Source organism: Thamnophis elegans, chromosome 12 (genome assembly GCF_009769535.1).
Source record: "Thamnophis elegans isolate rThaEle1 chromosome 12, rThaEle1.pri, whole genome shotgun sequence".
Classification (NCBI taxonomy): Eukaryota; Metazoa; Chordata; class Lepidosauria; order Squamata; family Colubridae; genus Thamnophis; species Thamnophis elegans.
The window spans coordinates 45,058,388-45,082,012 of record NC_045552.1 but is presented as its reverse complement, the minus strand read 5'-3'; the positions used below and the strand labels follow the sequence as shown (position 1 = coordinate 45,082,012).

Genomic DNA, 23,625 nt, shown 5'->3' with positions numbered 1-23,625 from the left:
TTATATCTATTGGTCATATACTGGGTAAACGGGCTGGTATATATTATATTATACTTTTCTTAATGGAGCCATTAAAAAAAACCACACACTTAAAATTAGCAAATTGTACAAAGGTGATGGGTAGCATTTTGGTTTGAGTGCTAATTCTGGAACTCTGCACTAGATGGGTTCCAGCTAAAATGTACATTGAACGATTTCGATCTCACAAAAGTCTCTGAAATATTTATTATCCCTAATGTAGCTCAAGCTTTTACAAGGCCAGTAGTTTTGTTCTTGCTAAGAAAAAAATATTACTGCTGAATGTTTCACTTGTCTTTAAGGATCAGTCCAAAGAATGAGGACACCAATAACTAAGACCAGGAGAATGTTTTGGTGCGGCCTGATTATTGTTAGCGTTCCACTTACTGGAATGGAGAACAAGCTAATGACGGCCACTGTTATTTTCTGATTCAAACATGGATATTTTTCCCATTTCAGAAAATGCTCCCTTACCACCCAGTGTTCAGACATACAGATGGTAAATAAATCCCTTCCACTCCGCTAGGGACACAAGGAGAGAAATGAGATACACGATGAGAGATACAACCACCCTCTAATGGCCACCTATATTTAGACACCTCTTAAAATGGTAAATGTCTTGTGTGGCCCAGAGGTGGGTTGCTCCTGGTTCAGGCCAGATTGGGGGAACCGGTAGTAGCGGCAGTGGGAGACTCCGCCTACCCACCCGGATGTTTCTACGTATGTGTCGAAGTGTTGCCTGAGAGCGTGAGAGCATGTGAGCGAACTGGTAGTAAACAATTTGGAACCCCACCACTGGTGTGGACCCACCAGAGTCTTAAATAGGCTATGCCTGTATTGCTGAATCATCCTCATTGCATCAGCTTACAATTTACAGTTTACAACCTTACATCAGCTGGCAGCTATTAAATCCTCATTACCTGACAATTTCAGCACATTTCTCCAAGTTTATGTCAAAAGCAAGAGAGCTTTGCATAAATGTCTATTGGGGATTCTCAGTCATCCAGGTCATGGTTGTTCCAAAGGGTAACTGGTCTGGTTTTTTTCTCCCTTAAAACATTTTGCTTCTCATCCAAGAAGCTTCTTCAGTTCTGAATCAGTACAGTTAGAACTAAAGAAGCTTCTTGGATGTGAAGTGAAACATCTTCAAGGAAGAAAATAAGAAAGTCCAAGTTGCCTTTTGAAAAATCACCTTCGGGACAGCTTTACATGAATTTTTCTGATCTTTGGAAAACTTTAGTTACAAATCCCAAATCAATTCTGAAAGAAGGTGAGGCATTACAAACTACTAACTTCTGATATATAAACTGATTATACATATGTATGTATGTATGTATGTATGTATGTATGTATGTATGTATGTATGTATAAATATATATATTTAAAGTCACAACCCCTGGTATGCCCCAATTATGGGAGGAAGCTAACTGCTTCCATTCTCTGTCAATCGGCTCGTCACAAGAGTCCATCACGACAGAAACCCAATATTTTTACTGTTGCCTTTGTTAGATTTGTGTTTTATTTGTGCTGATAAATAAATAAAGGGAGACTAGTATAGATCTATTTCAAGCTACTTAGCTCTCATCAGCTAGCCATACCCTTACTGGGATTCGATATTTATTTATCAGCACAAATAAAACACACACACACACACATATATATTACATAATAGAAATCATACAGTTTCTCTCTCTCTCTATGTATGTGCACATGCCTACATGTGTGTATAAAAGTTTTATGGAAAACTGATGGGCATTTCTGTGCATCAGGTTTTTCTCCCCTGACTATTGGGAAATAGTTAACCTGACCAAAATATTCAGATGAAAAAAAGAAATAAGATATAATAATATTTGTACGGAGCTCTATTTCAAGAATTTAAATTTATTTATTTACTAGATCTATAAGGTCATCTAACTCAAATAACTTCTCTCTTAAGGTTATAAAATAGAAAAAAACAAATAATAAACCAGAAAAAAATAGCCTAAAACAAATACTTTATATAAAAATTAAAATACAGTAAAAATATAAAATAACATCCTAATGCGGTAATAAAATCAACTGAAGTTGTTTGGATTGCCTGAATGAAATGCTCTAGCCAAGATTTTTAAAATATTATAAAAAAAATCCATGTAGACCTTGGATAAAAAAGTCAGTTAATCAACAATTGTTCCCACAGAGAACAAATCATGATTTACACCTGCCATAGATTTTAGTTGGTGCAAAAATTTCTATTCTAGTCATCTAATCCAATCCAGTCCAGTCCAATCCAACCCAACCCAATACAACACAATCTAATCTAATCTAATCTAATCTAATCTAATCTAATCTAATCTAATCTAATCTAATCTAACCTAACCTAATCACCCAAATGTTTGCCTGGGATATAGATTTTATTAGATCAAAGTCAATGACAGCCACAATAAACCCAAATCCCAGTTGGCATTGCGACTTTTTTTAGTTATCTCACTGAAAACAGAAAGAGTTAATAAATCTTTGTTTACTTTGCAACTGCATATTTTGGTTCTGTTTTAAAATTATGTTCCTATATTGCTATAACAATTTCTCTCTTGCCATTTTAGCATTTTCATGCAAACCTCTCCAAACCCAGAGCCATCATGAAAGCCATTCATGATTTCCTAGCTATGATTTGGCAAACGAGGTCAAATTTACAAGGACAAAAATTCTGCCAGCACATCCAGCAAAATCTCAAAGACTCAAATCGAGGGCCACATTTTCAAAGTCTTAATTAGCATTGCTGTCTAAAAATAAAAAGAGTTGGTTACCTTTCAGAATCTCCGGCAGAGTCGGCTGTTCTCTGCAGAAAGGAAGAAGGGAAAGAAGAAGAAGAAAGAAGTGACGTTTAGCATTTGGGGTTGAAGATGACAACATACAGGAAAGCGAAGTTTCCCAATGCGATTAACACCAAAAACAGACAAACCACCCTGAGTAGCAAATGAGTATTTCAAAGCGTACGATGACTTAATGCTTGCACCCACTTTAGAGAACGGTGTTAAAAGTTAAAAAGCAGTTATGAATTTGCAAACATAAAATGTATGGGTGGGACGAAGATTTAAAAAGTTTTTTCCATCCAAAGCAGTAGTTTTGAACTCCTTTAGAACAGCACACTTTCTTTTTAATTTTTAATCTAGTATAGAGCAATAAACCTGAGAGACCGCCTCCTGCCAATTACCTCCCATAGACCGATCAGATCGCACAGACTAGGCCTAGGTCCGGATCCCATCTGCCAGCCAATGTCGGCTGGCGACTCCCCGGGGAGAGCCTTCTCTGTTGCAGCTCCAGCCCTCTGGAACGAGCTCCCCATGGAGATCTGGACCCTTACTGCTCTCCCGGCCTTCCGCAAAGCCACTAAGTCCTGGCTGCTCCGGCAGGCTGGGGGGAAGTTGAAGTATCCAGCCCCACGGTAACTATGAATGTTGTGTATTTTAAATTGTTGTTTTGTCTATTTATCCCCTTCCCTTGTTTATTGTAAGCCGCCCGGAGTCCTTCGGGAGTGGGCAGCATACAAGACCAATAAACTGAACTGAACTGAACTGAAATGCAACAGGCTGGAAAACAAGTTCAGGATATCTGAAATATAGGTTTTCTTAAAGGTAAAGATAAAGGTTTCCCTCCCACATATATGCTGGTCATTCCTGACTCTAGGGGGCGGTGCTGATCTCCGTTTCAAAACCGAAGAGCCAGAGCTGTCCAAAGATGTCTCTGTGGTCGTGTGGCCGGCATGATTAAACGTTGAAGGAGCACAGAACGCTGTTACCTTCCCACCAAAGGTGGTTCCTATTTTTCTACTTGCATTTTTACCTGCTTTAGAACTGCTAGGTTGGCAGAAGTTGGAACAAGTAACGGGAGCTTACTCCGTTTCACCGCGCTAGGGATTCGAACCGCCAAACTGCCAACTTTTCTGATCAACAAGCTCAGCGTCTTAGCCGCTGAGCCACCTAGGCTTTCTTAGAGTTTGTATTTATTTTATAGCTGCGAAGTGGACGTTTGCTTAGGAAGAGAAATAGCTGGGAACAACTGCAGGAAGTCCTCGACCACAATTGAGTCAAATCAAATCAGATCAAGTTTATTACAGTCAAAGACCAGAGATCAGAATAATATTAAAAAACAACAACACTCAAGGAATATCCAGTTAAAAATTCTAGAGTAAAATAATAAATTACAAATAACATCTATATTGATTTGATATGAACTGAGTCCAAAATTTGTTTCCTAACAGAGTTTCGCCCCATTTTATGACCTTTCTTGACACAGCTGTTAAGTGAATCTCTGCAGCTGTTAAATTAGTAACACGGTTGTTGAGTGAATTTGTCTTCCCCATTAACTTTGCTTGTAAGAAGGTCGCAAGGCTTGATCACGTGACCCTGGGAAGCTGCAACCGTCTTAGCAATAGCAATAGCAGTTAGACTTATATACCGCTTCATAGGGCTTTCATCCCTCTCTAAGCGGTTTACAGAGTCAGCATATTGCCCCCAACAATCCAGGTCCTCATTTTACCCACCTTGGAAGGATGGAAGGCTGAGTCAACCTTGAGCCGGTGAGATTTGAACAGCCGAACTGCAGAACTGCAGTCAGCTGAAGTAGCCTGCAGTGCTGCACTCTAACCACTGTGCCACCTCGGTTCTTGGTCTTAAAATATGAGCCGGTTGCTAAGCATTTGGAGTTTGATCACGTGACCATGGGGTTGTTGCAACGGTCGTAAGTGTAAAAAAAAACTTTTTTCAATGCCCTTGTAATGTTGAACCGTCACTAAACGAACTGTCCTAAGTTGGGGACTACCTATAATCAGTCCACTCGTATTGGGAGAAAAAGATCAATATTACACCAGATTTGCCAAGGCACAGTAAATATAATTGAAGATAGAAACTTAGTATTAACACCGAACACCAAATAAAAGCTGGGTGGATGTGATCTTGGGGATGATCCCCACACTGTCAAGGACCTTGGAGTAATCTCAAACAATCTAAGTGCCAGAGCTCACTGTTAACATCATTGCCAAAAAGGCATTAAGAGATGTTAACCTAATCTTGAGAAGCTTCTTCTCCGGTAATATTGTATTGCAAACTAGTGCTTATAAAACCTTTGCTAGACCAATTCTCGGATACAGCTCATCTGTCTGGAACCCACACTGCATATCAGATATTAGTACAATCTAGCGAGTCCAGAGATATTTCACGAGAAGAATCCTCCACTCCTCTGCTCACAACAGAATACCTTATACCACCAGGCTTGAAATTTTGGGCTTAGACAACTTAGAACTACGCTGCCTTCGGTCTGACCTGAGCGTAGTACACAAAATTATCTGCTACAATGTCCTACCTGTCAATGACTACTTCAGCTTCAACCTCAATAATACACGGGGTTATTACAAACTCAAGGTAAACTGCTCCAAACTTGATTGCAGAAAATACGACTTCAGAGTGGTCAATGCCTGGAATGCATTACCTGACTCTTTCATCCCCAAACCCCCAAAACTTTAACCTTAAACTGTCTACTTTTGACCTCACCTCATTCCTAAGAGGTCCATAAAGGGGGCGTGCATAAGCGCACCAGCGTGCCTACCATCCCTGTCCTACTGTCTCCATTTATTTGTATCCATTTCCTGCATTTATAATCATGTTTATACTTATATCTGTTATCTTATACAAGCTTGACAACAAAAATAAAATAAACAAAAAAATCTGCTTTCTTGCTGATTTTTTTTTTGGGGGGGGGGAAGGAGAAATTGCCCTTGGTCTCCCAGGCTCTAATGTTGCCACATAATGCCAATTACAGATGGAAAAGGATAATTTATCAAACGGAGACAATATGTCCCATTGGCTTAAGAAAGTCACCCAATTATTTTAACAGGATCTGGTTGTGCACCTGAATATTTTTTGTATCTCCCTGGCACATTTATAGATGGATGAGCTTTTGTGTATCAAATATCCTTTCTGGGATTTGCATGCATGTTTTTATAGGGCTAATGAGAAACCATTTTTTTGTCCTGGTAAGGATGAAATCGGGGAAGACGGAAAAATTGGCCAGAGAAAACATTTTGATAGGTGGGGAAGTTTTCTGTAGCTGATTAGAATGCAAAGTTTCTAAAGGAGGACACTTACTTATTCTTTGCAAGTTCAGCAGGCAGGAAAATGGCGTAGCTTTGAAGCCAATGAAACAGCTTGAAGCCCCAGCCGATATGCTCTGAAATTGTGTCATACCATTTGTCTATTTGCAAACATTGCTGAAAAGTGTGAACAATTTGAGATCCGCACTTTGGCACGTCAGTCCTTAGCAAACGACAACAGCAAGTGAAAAGAGACCTCGATGCTTTCATATTGTAAACTTCACATTTGTTATCTCTGCTGCAATTATTATCCCCCCCCCCCATCTCTAATTTGGGGCATATGGCTGCTAAGTGCATTCAGAGAAGTATTGGGCCCTATTTTGGAAATATCTCTTTTTTTGACTTAGGTCTAAAGTTATTTACCCATGTTGAAGTCTGTATTGATATGATCCTTTTCATCTTCTCAGCTTTCCTAATACATTCTCCTATTGGTATCAATGATTTATCATTTGCTATTGTAACTTATGAATAATAATCATTGTAACTATGATATGTGACCTATCACTTTGTTGTTTGTATGTACATGGAGAGCTTATGCACCGGAGACAAATTATTTGTGTGTCTAATCAGACTTGGCCAATAAAGAATTCTATTCTGTCCTGTCCTGTCCTGTCCTACCCTACCCTACCCTACCCTACCCTAAACTACTCTTTCCTTATTCTAATCTATTTTATTCTATTCTTTCCTTATTCTACTCTACTCCACTCCATTCCACTCTACTCTGTACTTTTCTTATTCTAATCTAATCTATTGTATTCTTTCCTTATTCTACTCTACGCTACTCTACTCTACTCTACCCTACCCCACCCCACCCCACCCCACCACACTCCACTCTCTCCTCTCCTCTCAACTCCACCCAACACTGCACTGCACTGCACTGCAAAAGAAAAAAAGAGAAATTTTGATTGTTTTTCCCAGTTGTGTTTCCACGGGGGTTAAAAAAACATCAGGATAGTAGATTGTCTCAGATCTGCTTCCTTGGTTTAGAGAGATCCCTACTTTTCTACTTAGGTGTGAACATATAGGACAACATCTTAAGCATATTAAAATATGCTACAATTCAACACCTTTCCCTGACTATAAAAAAAGAGAGCCAGCATTAGAAATTCAGAATTCAGTTGATTAAAATGGAATTCCTAATATCGCTCACGTTCTATTTCAAGAGTTATCATTAATAGAGACCCCAGGAGTCTCTATATTTTACAAAAAGCTGAAAATGGCTGTCAGCATCTTGATATGTTATTAGCTTAGCTATCATTAATTTAACTGCTTATAGTTTCCATCTTCCAGAACCAATTTGTTCTTGGGATGAAACAGAGGGGAGATGAGGAGTTATAAGGAATGAGATCACTAGTTCATTTAAACAAAACATTGGTGATACAAAGGATGAGATTCTCCAGGGTTTTAAGCAGAGGGTTTTTTTTACGATTACTTGAAGATACGGGGAATAAATTTAGGGCCTTCCACCACTCAGACTGTGAATTCTTCCTAACACATCTGGAGAAACACATCTTAGGATTGCTTGAAACCATCAGGGTTACAGATAATGGTGCAGGAAGACAGGTGGAGCCCCGGGGCAGAGTCAAGAAAGGAATCAGCCTAGAATCATTATGTTCCCACAAGTGCTCCATGCCCAACCTCTCTTTAATTCTGTTAACTGCTATCTAGTATCTATTCTGACCGAGGCTCCCCAAGAGCATGAAGCAAACTCCTTTTACAAAACAAAACAAAAAACAAAAAACTCCATTTATTAATTTACTGTGAATTCTGTTCATTCACTTCCAGCAAAGTCTTCCAAGGGAGGATTTACAGTCACAGACCTTATCTGGCTTGGAGAGCTGACAGGCCGATATCTGCAAAACTTGGCAAGGCGTCTCGGAGAGTCATGAACTAAGTGAACTCATTGTCTCCTGCAAACTCCACTCCCCTTTCGCTCCTCTTTTATTTCCTCTGGGAGGGGCCATTCATCACCCACCTGTGGCCTTACTTCCAAGTCAACCCCTGTTCTTTAGCTGTTCCCTTCATCTGGCAACTCTGTGCATGTGCACACTGGGAAAAGGCTCCAGCTGTTCGTCTGCCCCACTGATGTCTGACTCTGAAGGCAGCTGATAACTGTCAGACAGTCCTGGCCCCCTCTCTGCCTCCGACACAGAGCCCTCATCAGAGCCTTCCCCAGACTTCAGGACTGGTTCATGTTCCTTCCCAACCTTCTCATTGTCCGAATCTGCTGCCAGTTCCACTGGTAGGCCACAACAATATCAATTTAGTGCTGACTGTTATTTGACAAGCTTAATGTCAGGTCTAAAGAATCAGGACCACACATTAAGTTCTAATTAAGTTGAGTTATTGCTGCTTCTTTCCAGGAAAAGAAACCATGAGTTCTATGGAGATTCTCAATCATCCACATCATGGTTGTCCCAAATTTCCAAAAGGCAATTGGATTTTCTTGCCCCCACCCCCCTTTGAAAACATTTTGCTTCTCTTCCAAGAAGCTTCTTCTGTTCTAACACAGTTCTAACTTAGAATTAAAGAAGCTTCTTGATTAAGAAGCAACATGTTTTCAAAGAGAAGAAACTAAGAAAGTCCAGTTGCCTTTTGGAAAAACCACCTTTGGGATGAAAGGAACTACACACACGCACGCACACACACACACACGGAGCTTCAGAAAGATTTTATAGTATTGGAACAACCCATCAACAGTCCCAACAGAACCTCCCCCGAGCCCCCCTCCGCTAATTAATTAAATTCAGACAGATATGAACTAAATTAGAAAGGGATTCTTAAGGTACTTGAGAATAAGACAGAAAAACAGAAGCCTCTTTGGCAGGGAATGGAAGCACTTGAGAAATTGCAAGGAAAATTTCAGCCCAGCCAAATCATAGGTTGGGAAAGCCATAATTTACAATGAGAACTATAGTTTGAGGTTCTAAACACACAACAGGCAAACTACAGGTTAGGCAAGCCTTCATCTCCCTTTCTCTCCAATCTTTGCTTTTTTATATTCATTCTCGGTCCATGGTGCTGTCGACTCTAGAGATTTACTCAGGGGTTTCGGAGACTCTGGTCTCTCTATGTAGGGATTGCAGGCCTAGGCGCAGGGGTGGGCAGCTGGGGGTTTGGAGGGGTTTGGGAGAACCTCTAGCTAAGTTTCTGTGCAGTTCGGAGAACCCTCAAATCTCACTCCTGGCTGGCCCCGCCCACCCCACCCCTCCCAGGAGTCCCCATGTTTTGGATGCAGGAAAGTGTAGGGCGTGCATGGAGGATGAAAAACGGGCCTACCGGAAGTTCAGGAAGGTGGAAATGGGCCCGTTTCTGGCCTCCACAGGGCCTCTGGAGCCTGGGGAGGCCATTTTCACCCTCTTGGAGGCTCGAGGAGAGCCTCCAGAGCCCGGGGAAGGCAAAAATGCCCCCTTGCCATGGTTTAAGAGGCTGACAAGGCCACGGCCGCAATGACCAGGCCCACCCAGCAAGGAGAACCCCTTGCTAAAATTTTTGAAGCCCACCCCCTTCATAGGCAGTTGAATTATGCCAAATAACAATTGACACAAGTGGGGAAGAAGAGCGCCCCTCCCCATCTGCAACCTTTGCAGGCAGTCCAAAGATACAATGAGGTCAATAGCATCTAAAAACAATAAGCAACATCCAACACCTCAGAAGACAAGCTCAGGATTCCAAAAGATCTTGACAGACTTGGACAATGGGAGACTGGGTAGAGGTCATCTGTTATGGTGGGACTGAGAGTTGGCTTCTTCGGGGGTGGACATACAACACCTTTCAAAGCAGCTGCTACACTTATTCACTACTCCCCAGATCCAACCTGAAGTAACCAGATTCCCCGAGCTCATGCTGCAGAGAAGCATGCTTTCTTCCTTGAAGTTCCTAAACTCCAACTAATCTGAGAACAGATAGTTATTTCATGAAAATCAGCCCCGAGCGTAGAAGAGTGATTTTATCAGCAAAATATTTAGCAACCATTTCACATCATCCAGCAGGTAGGGTCATCAATTTGTGTCTCCTGAGCAAAGAGCAGGCCATCTTCAACCAAGTTTTAGAAGAAGTTTTGATGATGCAATACAGAATTAGAAAAAAAAATAACTGCTCCTTTCATTTCCAATTTCAGGACCAACCAGAAGCTCTTCAGTATATCTGCTGGTGACCTTCTACTGCTGCACCATAGAGAGTATTTTAACTTACTGTACCTCTGTATGGTGGCAGATAGGATAGTCCTCCAGAGGGTTAAAGTCATTGCCCAGAGGATCATTGATTGCCCTCTCCCCTCTTTGGAAGAGCTTTATAGCCTCTGCTGCCTTAAGAAAGTTCAAAACATCCTTAAAGATCCATCTCATCCTGGGCACCCCTTTTTTTTTTGAACAATTACCATCTGGCAGACGGTACAGGACAATAGAAACAAGGACAAATGGGCTGAAAAACAGCTTCTATCCCAGAGCAGTAGCTGTATTGAATTGTACTGTATAGTGTAATATTAATGCAACATCAGGGGTTTTCAATTTACTTGTATAAAATGTGAAAGATGTGTGTGTTTTTGTTTTACTTTTTTTATAGTTTTCTTATGTATAATGTACACTGAAGATGGCATTTAATTTCATTGTACAAGGTACAATGACAATAAAGTAATCTAAATCGAAATCATATTTGATAGAATAACAGAGTTGGAAGGGACCTTGGAGGTCTACTAGTCCTACTCCCTGCTTCGGCAGGAAACCGTACACCACTTCAGACAAATGGCTATCCAACATCTTCTTAAAGACTTCCAGTGTTGGGGCATTCACAACTTCTGGAGGCAAGTTGTTCCACTGATTAATTGTTCTAACTATCAGGAAATTTCTCCTTAGTTTTAAGTTGCTTCTCTCCTTGATTAGTTTCCACACATTGCTTCTTGTCCTGCCTTCAGGTCTTTGAAGAATAGCTTGACTCCTTCTTCTTTGTGGCAGCCCCTGAGATATTGGAACCCTGCTATCATGTCTCCCCTAGTCCTTCTTCTCATTAAACTAGACATATCCAGTTCCTGCAACCGTTCTTCATATATTTTAGCCTCCAGTCTCCTAATCATCTTTGTTGCTCTTCTCTGAACTCTTTCTAGAGTCTCCACATCTTTTATTACATCGTGGCAACCAAAACTGGATGCAGTATTCCAAGTGTGGCCTTACCAAGGCATTATAAAGTGGTATTAGTTGGTGCTGTAGCCTTTCTTTCTACTACTACATCTCCTGGACTACATAGGAGCAGTAATATCCAACACCCTTGTCATCTCTATATTCCAGAAATCAATGAAGTATACAGCGAAGCTGCCCACTAGATGGATTTCAATGACAACTAAGCCTAAGAGCAGTTCTCACTTAAGATAAATGGAGAGCATTATATCAATAGGAACATAAGGTGAACCACAGGTCAAAGGCCCACCTAAGGCAATGTCTCTTTCACAGCTGTCACAAAGCTTTTAGTGAACTAGCAGCTTCCTACATCAACAACCGCAGCTGAACCTGGAAACAAGAGATTCAGATGTTTGTGAGTTCATGATATCCTGATTCTCCAAAAAAACCCCAAACAAACAAAAAAACAAAACAAAAAAAACAACGAAACAATTTCCTTTTGCAACTCAACACCATCCCATTCCTGGCTTGCTATCCAGTAGTAGGATTCAAATAATTTAACAACCGGTTCTCAGCCCTAAGGACCAGCTGGGTAGGCATGGCTCGGAGGTAACGTGACTGGGTGGGCATGGCCAACTCAATGTCACTCACGTCGATGGGCACTTCGCCTGAGCTGTTACAATGTAATCAGGGTTAACTGGAGAGGCAGTTTCTGTAAGCAGGGCAACAAAGATTAGGCTAGAAACAACACCAGAATGTTTCCTTCCTGCCTTCCTTACAGGATTAGCCCTGTAAAGTGGAAAAAAGCAAAAGGAGATTTCTTCCAACAACCAGTTCTCTGAACTGCTTGGAAAGTTTACAACTGGTTTTCCCAAATAGGTGCGAACTGTCTGAATCCCACCACTGTTGCTATCCCTTTGGAAAATGCCCCTAAAATATCGTACTTTTTTAATGAAAAAAAAACCTCTCTCAGACCTCGAGACCGCCAGCTTAATCTGTCAACGGTCTCCCCTACTTTGTTTTCCTACCAAATGAATCAATAGCTTTTTCTCATCCTGTTCTCTGAATCTGTAACGATCGCTTGTCCAATTTCGTTTCCATCCACCAGTTGCCTTGACAGTTTGAAACTCTCCAAGTTAACCTTTGCTTTAAAAGCCCATTGCCCTGAAATTGACTTCTGGGAAAGAAAATGCATTAAGGAAGTATTTTTAGCCCTTTAAGGGAACAAAAACTGTCCGCCGTATTCGGTGAGGTGGAAGGCAGGAAATCCTGAGCTCTAAGGCAACTGCATGGCCGACTCCCTGTTCTCTTGGCACTTAATTTACACCTGCTGCAGGAAATTAAAGCTTGGTTTTTTTTCATTTCCTTATAAAACAAGAAGAGCAAATATAATGGAGAGATTCTTACTTGTTACATTTGCAAAGTGGAGTGAAGAGTATAACAGAGTTGGTAAGGACTTTGGAGGTCTTCTAGTCCAACCCCTTGCTCAAGCAGGAAACCCTCTACCATTCTGAACAAATGGTTGTCCAAATTTTTCTTAAAAACCTCCAGTGATGGAGCACCCACAACTTCTGAAGCAGTGGTGGGATGCCACTGGTTTAACAACCAGTTTGGTGAATGCACACTTCCTGTGCCTGTGAAGCATTCCAAAAATGACCTTTTTAAGCTTCAAAACTTACCTTCTATGTCAGCGCCTGTGAATAAAACAGCTGACACATGGCAATCCGCTGTGCCATGCGAATCGGCTGAGCTAAAAAAACCAGGGAAATGTAGGACAGGAAAGCGCAGCGGCGGGTGGGAAGGGCCAAATGCTGACTGGAACTACTGGTTTGCCCGAACTGGTCCAAACCGACTGAATCCCACCCCTGTTCTGAAGGCAACTTTCCTTTGAAACAGGCACAATTTCAGCTCAGCAGTAAGATTCAATGATATTTTTCACCGATTTCCAAATTTGCACATTCATTTTTAATCTCAACTTCATGTTGGTCTGTGGCAGAAAAAAAAAACCCGGATGATCACAAGCTCATTTATATTCATTTATATAGACCCGTGATGGCAAACCTATTGCAGATGTGCCACAAGTGTCAGCTCCAGAGTGCATGCATGTGCCGGCCAGCTGATTTTTGGCCTTCCAGAGGGCTGGGGGAGGCTGTTTTCACCCTCCCCAGGCTTCAGGAAAGCCTCCAGAGCCTGGGGAAGGCAAAAACGGCCTCCCCTGGCCTCCCAGAGACCCTCCGGAAGCCGGAAATGGATCATTTCCAAACTTCCAGTTGGCCCGTTGGGCCGGTTTTTCACCCTCTCCAGGTCCTGGAGACTTTCCTGGAGCTTGGGAATGGCAAAAATGGTCTCCCCCAGCGCCCTTGGAGGAAACACCAAGCTCAGCTTGGAGGCGAGTAATGTTGCACGCATGGGGGGAGTGTGGGGGGTGGGTGGGTTTGCACACATGCGGATGTGGGGGCGCACTTTGCTTTATGGATGCTGGCACAGCGGGCGTTATTGCATATGCACTCTTGCATTTTTGGCACCCAACAACAAAAAGGTTAGCCATCACTGATATATATTATAGACTAGGAGATTTCCTAGTCTATATTTGTAGGCAGGAAGACAGCAAAAAAAAAAAAAAAAGTGAGGCCAGCGAAACAGTGAAACATGGAAGGGAGCTTCATCACTGGAACCTTTCAAGAAGAGACTGGTCTGAAATGGTGTAGGGTCTCTTGCCTGGGTGGGGGGCTGGACTAAATGACCTACAAAGTCCCTTCCAACTCTGTTAACTTGTTACTATACACCAAGGTGCACAGAATGCTGATACCTTCCCACCAGAGTGGTACCTATTTATCTACTTGTATTTACATGCTTTCAAACTGTTAGGTGGGCAGGAGCTGGAGCAAGGGATGGGAGTTCACCCCATTACATGTCACTTGGGTCTCAAACTCTGGCTGGCAGCTTTCCAGCTAGCAAACTCAGTATCTTTAACCGCTGAGCCATCACACTGACTCATAAAGACTACGATGAAGACTAGCCCGACTGTTACAGTGAAATTGTTTGTTCCAAGAAAGACTATATCTAGGTCAACAATAGAATATCAATGAGCTGTGATGGCACCATGGTAAGAGTGTAGTACTGCAGGCTATTACTGCTAATCACCGGCTGCCAGCAGTTTGGCAGATCGAATCTCACCAGCTCAAGTTTGACTCAGCCTTCCATCCTTCCAAGGTGGGTAAAATGAGGACTCAGATTGTTGGGGGCAATTTCCTGACTCTGTAAACCGCTTAGAGAGGGCTGTAAAAGCACTGTGAAGCGGTATATAAGTCTAAGCGCTCTTGCTATTGCTATCATGGGCAAGTTGAACCGTTTTCCCCATCGATTTTGGGGGATAGCACTAAAAAAAAGAATTCTCAGATTTATGTCCATTAATTTCATCATCAGGCATAAACAGAACAATTCTGGATGGCATGTTGCCTGGTTGGGTGGGGGTGTTCCATAAAAAACATTTGCGACCCATGAAATAACATTTGTATGCTGCAGGAATGCTCTGAAGCTGGTTTGAAACCATTCAAAAAAGTTGCTCATTCAATACTATGGTTATTATATGGAGGAATTCCTGTTACTGTATCTGTCTGAGTTGTGTGCCAACCCTCTTTGTTCATATTCCTAGTTTGTTCTTTTACCTTGGTAGATTTCTCTAGGGAACCATTCCACGGGAGCATTAATCTCTCCATTTTTCTTAATTATTCTTCCTTGTCATGTCTCTAGTATCTCTGATGACGGAAATGTATATCCAGTCTCTTTTCCCAAGCAGAAATGTCCCGAGAATATGTTTTCCATCAATACTGTGTAATTATGCAAGCTTTGTGGGTCATGTTATGGTTAATATTTACCATACAATTTGTTTCCATGTGCTTACCCAGTGGTAGCTGGTTTTAATCATTTGCATGTATATGGTCACAAAACCCTCCAAGGTCACGGACTCTCAAAGGATTTCTCTCTTTCTCCAGGGAAATTTATCCTCTGCATGATTGGAGAACAGCCTAGGGATCAAAGGGGCTTGTAGGTAATCTTTCCTTAGTTGACATGTTTTCTATGAAGACTTGTACTTGTTTGCATTTGCACCAAAACATCTCCCTGTAGACCAGGGGTGTCAAACTCAATTTCATTGAGGGCCATATCAAGGTTGTGTTTGACTTTGGGGGGTGGGGGTGGGTGGGAGGGGCATGGCCAGCTCAACGTCACTCATGTTGGGAGGTGTCTACGGGGCCCCGAGCTCTCTATCAGCAAAAATGGAGCTCAGAAGCGCCTCATGTGCCCCCCCCCCCAGCTCCATTTTTTGCTGTCAGAGGCACCGAGGACCGGTCTCCAGGGAGATCCCATCAGTGGTCGGACACTACCGGTTTAACAGCCAGTTCAGTGAGATGTGCATATCATGCGATCTTCGCACACATGTGTGTCAAAAGCAATTGCGTGCAGCGCTAAAAATGGAGCATTTAGAATATCAGCTGCTTATCTTCCAAGTCAGCAATGGTAAGTGGAACAGAGAGGGTGGGTGGGTCATCTGTGCCACTTGATAGAGATGAACTAGAAAGCAGGAAATAAAGAATGGGATAGGGGCGGGGCGGGTGGCCGGGGTCAGCTGATCATAGCAATAGCAATAGCAGTTAGACTTATACACCGCTTCATAGGGCTTTCAGCCCTCTCTAAGCGGTTTACAGAGTCAGCATATTGCCCCCAACAACAATCCGGGTCCCCATTTTACCCACCTTGGAAGGATGGAAGGTTGAGTCAACCCTGAGCCGGTGAGATTTGAACAGCCGAACTGCTGAACTGCAGTCAGCTGAAGTAGCCTGCAGTGCTGCATTTAACCACTGCGCCACCTCAGCTATCTAGGAGAGAGAGATATAGGAGCTATCGGTTTCACCCAACGAGTCCAAACTGGCTGAATACCACCTCTCGGCCAGATTTAAGCACCTTGCAGGCCAGATCTTGCCCGTGATCCTTGAGTTTGACACCCCTGCTTGTAGACGTCCTTTTGATGTAACCCTACAAAAGAAGTCTGCAATAAATCAGTTTGGTAATTACAGGAAGTCCTTGACTCACAACTACAAATGGGGCCAGAATTTCTGTTGCTAAGAGAGGCTTATTGAGTGAGTTATGCCACATGTTGTGATGTTTTTTTTGTATAGTTGTTGAGTGCATCACTGCAGTTGGGAAATCTAATTTTTCCCCATTGACTTCGGTTGTCGAAAACCAGCTGATCACAGGATTCCAGGACACTGCAACCGTTGCAAATGTGTAGCATGTTGGTTGCCAAATGCCTAGATTTTGATCACGTGGCTGTGGGAATGCTGCAATAGTTGTAAAGGCGTGGACTGGTCGTACATAACTTTTTTCTGTGCTGTGTAAATTCAAATGGTCACTAAATGAATGGTTATAGGCCGAGGACTACCTTTATTAGAATCATCAGTAGTAAATCAATGTATTGGCTCATTCTATTTTAACACTAACATTAAAAAGCCACAGTATACAAGTGGAATCATGTACCTTAAAATTTAACACAGCACGTTAGATAGAACAAGCTGAATATACTGGAAGGTAATAGAAGTACACCGAAGGGAGGAGTTGAGTGAAAGAAGAAGGAGAGTGGAGAGGGTGAGAGAGAGAGGAGGAGAGAGAGAGAGGAGGAAGAGAAGGAAGGGAGGGATTGGATTAAGAGAGGGAGTGATGGGGGGGGAGTAGGTAGTAGAGGAGTATGTAAGAAGGAAGAATGAAAGTTGGAGGGGGTTGAAATAGGGTGTATGGTGGGCCAAGGAGGTATATTGGGCTTGTATTGTAGAGGGCATTTTCTATATAAGTGAGGGCTGTGTTTATTATTCAATGTTATATGCCCCGGTTATGCACAGTAAACATGTGATTGTATAGAATGGAATGGAAATAAAAACTTAAAAGTATAAAAAGTCAAAATGTATTGGCTCATTGAATAGAATAGAGCTGGAAGAGGCCTTGGAGGTCTTCTAGTCCAGTCCCCGGAACAAGCAGGAGAACCTTATACCATTTCAGATAAGTGGCTGTCCAGTCTCTTCTTAAAAACCTCCAGTGATGGAGCACCCAAAACTTCTGAAGGCAACTTCTCTTCCACTGGTTAATTGTCCTCACTGCTAAGAAGCTTCTCCTTAATGCCAGGTTGCTTCTCTCCTTGATTAGTTTCCAAACATTGTTTCATGTCCTGCCCTCCGGTGCTTTGGAGAATAATTTGACCCTCTCAAATACTGCAATACTGCTATCATGTCACCCTTTAGTCTAGGGGTAGTCAACCTTTTTATACCTACTGCCCACTTTTGTATCTCTGTTAGTAGTAAAACTTTCTAACCGCCCACCGGTTCCACAGTAATGGTGATTTATAAAGTAGGAAAGTAACTTTACTTTATAAAATTTATAAAGCAGAGTTACAGCAAAGCCCTACCGCCCACCATGAAAGCTGGAACGTCCACTAGTGGGCGGTAGGGACCAGGTTGACTACCACTGCTTTAGTCCTTCTTTTCTCTAGACTAGCCAAACCCAAATCCTGCAGCCATTCTTCATATGGTTTAGTCTCCAGACCTTTGATCATCTTAGTTGCTCTTCTCTGGAACTTTTTCCAAAGTCTCAACATCTTTTTTGTAGCATGGTGAATAAAATTGGTTGCAGTAGTCCAGGTGTGGCTTTACTAGGTTTTTTTTTTAATAAAGCGGTACTAATACTTCATGTTGCAGTTGCAATGTATGGCTGTGAAAGTTGGACCATTAAGAAAGGCTGAGTGCCCAAGAATTGAGGCCTTTGAACTCTGGTGCTAGAGAAGACTCCTGCGAGTCCCTTGGACTGCAAGGAGATCCAACCAGTCAGTCCTGGAGGAGATCAACCTTGACTGCTCTTTAGAAGGCCAGATCCTGAAGAGGAAACTCAAATACTTTGGCCACCTGATGAGAAGGAAGGACTCCCTGGAGAAGAGTCTCATGCTGGGAACGATGGAGGGGAAAAAAAGAAGAAGGGGATGACAGAGAATGAGGTGGCTGGATGGAGTCACCGAAGCAGCAGGTGTGAGCTTAAATGGACTCAGAGGATGGGTAGAAGACAGGAAAGCCTGGAGGAATGTTATCCATGAGGTCGTGGTGGGTTGGACACGACTTTGCAACTAACAACAACAATACTTCATGTGAAGTATCACTGTGTCAGGTCATCATGGCTTGGAGAGCTAGCAAAATGTAAAGGCTGGAACAAGGATACAGCTGTACTGTTGCCCTGGAAAGTACAGAGGTGGTGTCCCTCCAGATTTTACCAAACTGCAACTTTCAGCTTCACCAGCGTGGCCAAGGTGAGAGATCCTGGCAAAGGCAGTTGAGCAGCTTTTGAGAGCTTCAGGTCCTTCTCCTCACTGCCTGGAATACAGAGGAAATTCTTGCAAAAGAGATGCCAGCTGGGACAGGAAGAACCCACGAGGTCGCTCAGTGACGTACATTCCTTGACGTAGCTGCACGAGATGAGTCAGGCCTCTATTGCTCACCACATCTTCAAGATAATGTCAGAGGATATATACGTATATATATATATATATATATATATATATATATATATATATATATATATATATATATATATATATATATATATATATATATATATATATATATATATATATATATATAAGCTCTTGCAGGTTCAGCTTCGTTGTTTGCAACCAGCATTTGATGCGGTCTTGGAGTCCTAGTGGACAACCATTTAAATATGAACCAGCCGTGTGCAGCAGCTGCCAAAAAAGCCAACACAGTTCTAGGCTGCATAAACAGAGGGATAGAATCAAGATCATGTGAAGTGTTAATACCACTTTAAAATGCCTTGGTAAGGCCACACTTGGAATACGGCATCTAGTTTTGGTCTCCATGATGCAAAAAAGATGTGGAGACACTAGAAAGAGTGCAGAGTAGAGCAACAAGGATGATTAGGGGACTGGAGGCTAAAACATATAAAGAACGGTTGCAGGAACTGAGCATGTCTAATTTAATGAAAAGAAGGACTAAGGGATGTATGACAGCAGTGTTCCGATATCTCAGGGGTGGCCACAAAGAAGAGGAAGTCAAACTATTCTCCAAAGTACCTGAAGGAAGAACAAGAAGCAATGGGTGGAAACTGATTAAGAGAAGAAGCAATGTAGAACTAAGGAGAAATCTCATGACTATTAGAACAATTAGTCAGTGGAACAGCTTGCCTTTGGAAGTTGTGAATGCTCCAATCATAGAAGTTTTAAAGAAGAGACTGGACAAACATTTGTGTCAAGTTGTGTAGGGGTTCCTGCCTAAGCAGGGGATTGGACTAGAAGACCTCCAAGGTCCCTTCCAACACCGTTATTCTAATCTATTTTTAACCATGTAAGCTATCCAAGACGATCATCCGGTGGACTTCAAATACATTAAAGCAACTCCCTTGAATGTTGGCTCTGAAGATCCAATCCCAGGCATGAATCACTGGAAGTTAAGCTCCTTGGAACCCAATGTATTTTTCTTCCAAGTTGGAGATTATTATGGGATGCGTGCAGAGGACTCGTCTCAGTTGCAGCTGGCCTTAATTGGCAGCTTGCTCACAATTAGTGTAACCAGAGGAAGTGATTTACACGCTGCCAACTCTCAAAGACGCCTGTCCAAAGCAACATTGATTCATGCAAGGACGGGAATGACAAACTGCCTATCAGTTCCATCACTGAAAGGAAGAAGTCTGTCTCCAGGAAAGCTAATTAATGTTTGCTACAGGAAAATTAGAATAGGCTCTTAATACAGGCCCTTGAGACGGCGGTTCAACTAAGTTGAGAGGATGAATAAGCGTTAGGAAGTGTTTTTCTTTCTTTTCATTTTACTCCTTTTCTGTATTCAGTAGTCACATGGGTTTTGGAAAAAAAAACACCCATCTTTTTAGGTTATTACGAATCCTTTCATCTTTCCGCTATGGGTTAGAATTATAAGATGTCAAAGGAATGTCTCTTCTGAGTCAGGCTTCTGGAAACTTCATGGATACAGTTTTCTTCGTCTTTTCTCCCCCTGTGCGTCATGCCCCTGTCAGAGCCTGAATCGGGAACTGGACCCAACAGATAGAGGAGGCAACTTCATTGGCTTCAGAGGAGAATGCGGAGGAGCAGGCCGAGTCAGGTCAGGACCTTTCAGGATTAGGATGGCTTGTAGGCAGGGAGGATTGGGGGCAGGATGACCAAGACAGGCTAAGCAGTGAACGTGAGAGAGACAGAGCTCAGGTGAGGAGCAAGGACAACCCGCTCCTGATCCGAGAGCACGGAGAGTGGAGAGAAGGTGAACAGAGCAGACTAATCCGGCTACCCGGGAAGAGAGTGCCCTGCCCCTCTTCACAAGGCACACCTGGGGACTGAGACGTAAGGAGACGCTGTGGGGAGAGGCATTTGTTGGGAACAAATGCTGGATTTATGGAGTATTGAATGACGATGTTGGAACTTGGCATTCTCTCTGGATTTCTGGATACTTGCCTTGCTCCTTTGATTCCTGGACTCCTCGACTTACCCTGCTGGATTTGCAGTCATGGTGCTCACAGCATTGGGCTGGACTATCTGCAGCCAGAGGATGCTTGAGGTGTGTGTGTGTGTGTGTGTATGATCATTTTGTTCTGGGACTTGCTAAAAACATGGGAGCATTTGGGGACTTTGGGAACAATAAAGGAGTGGTTTGAACTGCCAACTGCCTGTGTTACATCTGTGGTCATCACACTGTGTCTTTGAGTCTTTTTTTGGGAGGGAGGGATGGACTCCTGGTGATTGCCTGCACTAATCTCTGCAGTTTTCTGGGCAAAAGATTTTTTTCCCCCAGAAGTGGTTTCCCCTTTGCCATTGCTTCCATCCCAGGGCTGAGAGACAAGGACTGGCCCAGTGTTCACCGGGCTTTATGCCTAAGGTAGGACTAGAACTTGGTTTCTAGCTGATGCCTTAACCACTAAGAGTCTAACTTTGTCTAACTTTGGCCTTCAACTCTCATAATTCCCCAGTCAGCCATGCTGGGTTGAAGTCCAAAAGTCTTAAGATTGCCAAGGTTGGAAAGCCCTACAGTAGCCCAAGCTGGCTTTCTAGAATACTACTATAGGAACGTTAAAAATAGGAGAGAATGGCTTTGGCATAAAAGAAAAGGAGAAGATCCAGTATTTCGACTCTAAATCCTATTTTGAATCAATGAATCACAACGGCCAGGAAGACATTCATCCTAGGAATCCAAGGCCAACCTATTTCCCAAAGCCCCCGAAGGCAGATCAATGGATGGAGACTAATCGAGGAGACAAGCAACCTAGAACAAAGAGAAATTTGAGAATTTCCATAGACAAACCTAGAACAAAGGAGACATTTCCTGACAGTGAGAACAATTAACCAGTTGACCTCACCTCCAGAGGTTTTGGGTGGAGATCTTTAAGAAGCGATTGGACAACCATTTGCTGGAAATGGTGTAGGATCTCCTGACTGAGCAGAGAGTTGGACTAGAAGACCTCCAAGGTCCCTTCCTACTCTGCTATTATGTTCTGTTCATTTGAGGAATGGCTTGCCTCCAGAAGTCGTGGGGGCTCCCACACTGGTGGTCTTTAAGAAAAGATTGGACAACCATTTGTCTGAAATGGTACAGGGCAGTATGTGGGAATAATTGCAGAGACATGCTCCCACAGGATGTGCCATAGTGCACACGAAACAATGAAAGTGCATGGGATGTGGAAAACAAGATGAATGACTCATAAAAGTAACTAGTCATAGCCAGCTCTGGCCCTAAGTGATAACATTGTATGCTAATGAGTGTAATAAGAATAAAAGGGAGTTTCAGACTCTGTTCTGAGCTCTCATCCCGAGACATCTTGCCTGCGTGTCTTATTCCTCATGAGAGACCACCACAGCAGTGGTGGCAAAACTTTTAGGCACTGAGTGCCCGAAGTGTGTGCATGCGCACTCCCAAACTGCAAGGTGTGGGCGTATGCACGTGTGTGCCCCATGCATATACCCACACCACGCGTATGCACCCATACCCTGGAAGATGCGCCTGCAAACCGACCAAACGGCAAGGTGCGAACCCCCTGGGCATGCGCTCCCACGCCCTACGCATGCGCAGCAGAGACCCTAAGACCAGCTGGCAGGTGAGAGGTGCACACACATGCCCGACAGAGACACAAACAGAGCTGGGACAATGGCACAGGTGCCCATAGAGAGGGCTCTGCGTGCCACCTCTGGCACGCATACCAGAGGTTTGCCACAACTGGTATAGGGTTTCTTGCCCTAACAGGAAGTTGGACTAGAAGACCTCCAAGGCCCCTTCCAACTCTGTTATTCTGTTATTTGAGAACAGAATGTCCATAACAGGCAGCCGATAGAATAAGGGTTATATATCCCAGCCCAACGGGACAACAATCCTTTCTCCTCCATGGTGGATGTTTTCTCTAGCATTTTTAAGACACTTGGATAAGAGCCAGATCTCTTCATCTCCTCACATCTATCATGTCTTGTCTGCCGGTGAAATGAAGCTACAGAATCTCCTACACGTAATTCCATTAGGAATACTTATCCCCTGCTTCATTTATTCCTCACAGCGTGAAAGAAGAGGGAGGGGGAAGATATTATATGCCAGTAGGAACAGAAAGACCTCTGCACACTCACTCTCTCTCTCTCTCTCTCTCACACGTACACACACCACAATTTATAATTACACAGAGCCATTTTATTTAAAATGAGTGTTTAGGAAGTTGCACGCCATCGAAACCTAAAATTAAAACATTTGGAGCGATTTCATAAATTGCTTTAAGGAGGGAAACTTTGCTTCATCCGAACGGGAGGTTTAACTCATGCACGCTTGGCCAAATGCCCAGGTTGAAAGCTGCTGTGCAACACCGGACCAGCGAAGAAATTAATGTCAAGAACCACCGGCCTTTTCACCAAAAGGTCAGGAGGCAATTTAGAAGTTTCGCTAGTCTTGCTAGAGAAATGAAGGTTTTTATTATTTTTATTCCCCCCCCCCCTTCTTGGTTTTACATCATGTGCCTAATAGAAGTAAGGGATTTTATTAAGCTTGTCCTTTGGGAAATAGTGCTATTTTCCAGAGGAGGGGAAAAAAGGGGGGGGGGAGGGGGAGTTGCTGTGTTGCAGTTTTGTGGATAATCCATGATGTTTGCGCTGTGCATTTTGTTTGTACAGCTGTGCATTTTGTTTGCACGTCATGCATTACATGATGTTTGCGCCGTGCATTTTGCATTTTGTGCTGTGTGAAATGGGCTTCTAGGCAAGATTCCAGCTACTGTCATTGTTTCCCCAAATGACTCTGTTTTTGGCTTTAACTCTTCTCTTCTGATGGTTTGATGTTGTTGTTAGGT

General features: G+C 42.9%; 1 protein-coding gene across 1 annotated transcript in view; it reads right to left on the bottom strand.

Moving 5' to 3' along the window:
• The window catches only part of LOC116516224 (connector enhancer of kinase suppressor of ras 2-like), a 371,953-nt gene that overhangs the window by 46,382 nt on the left and 301,946 nt on the right, over positions 1-23,625 (bottom strand). Inside the window, exon 14 of the mRNA XM_032228651.1 lies at positions 2,802-2,833. Within this exon, the coding sequence (XP_032084542.1) occupies positions 2,802-2,833 (32 nt within the window). The remainder of the gene's footprint in view (positions 1-2,801; positions 2,834-23,625) is intronic.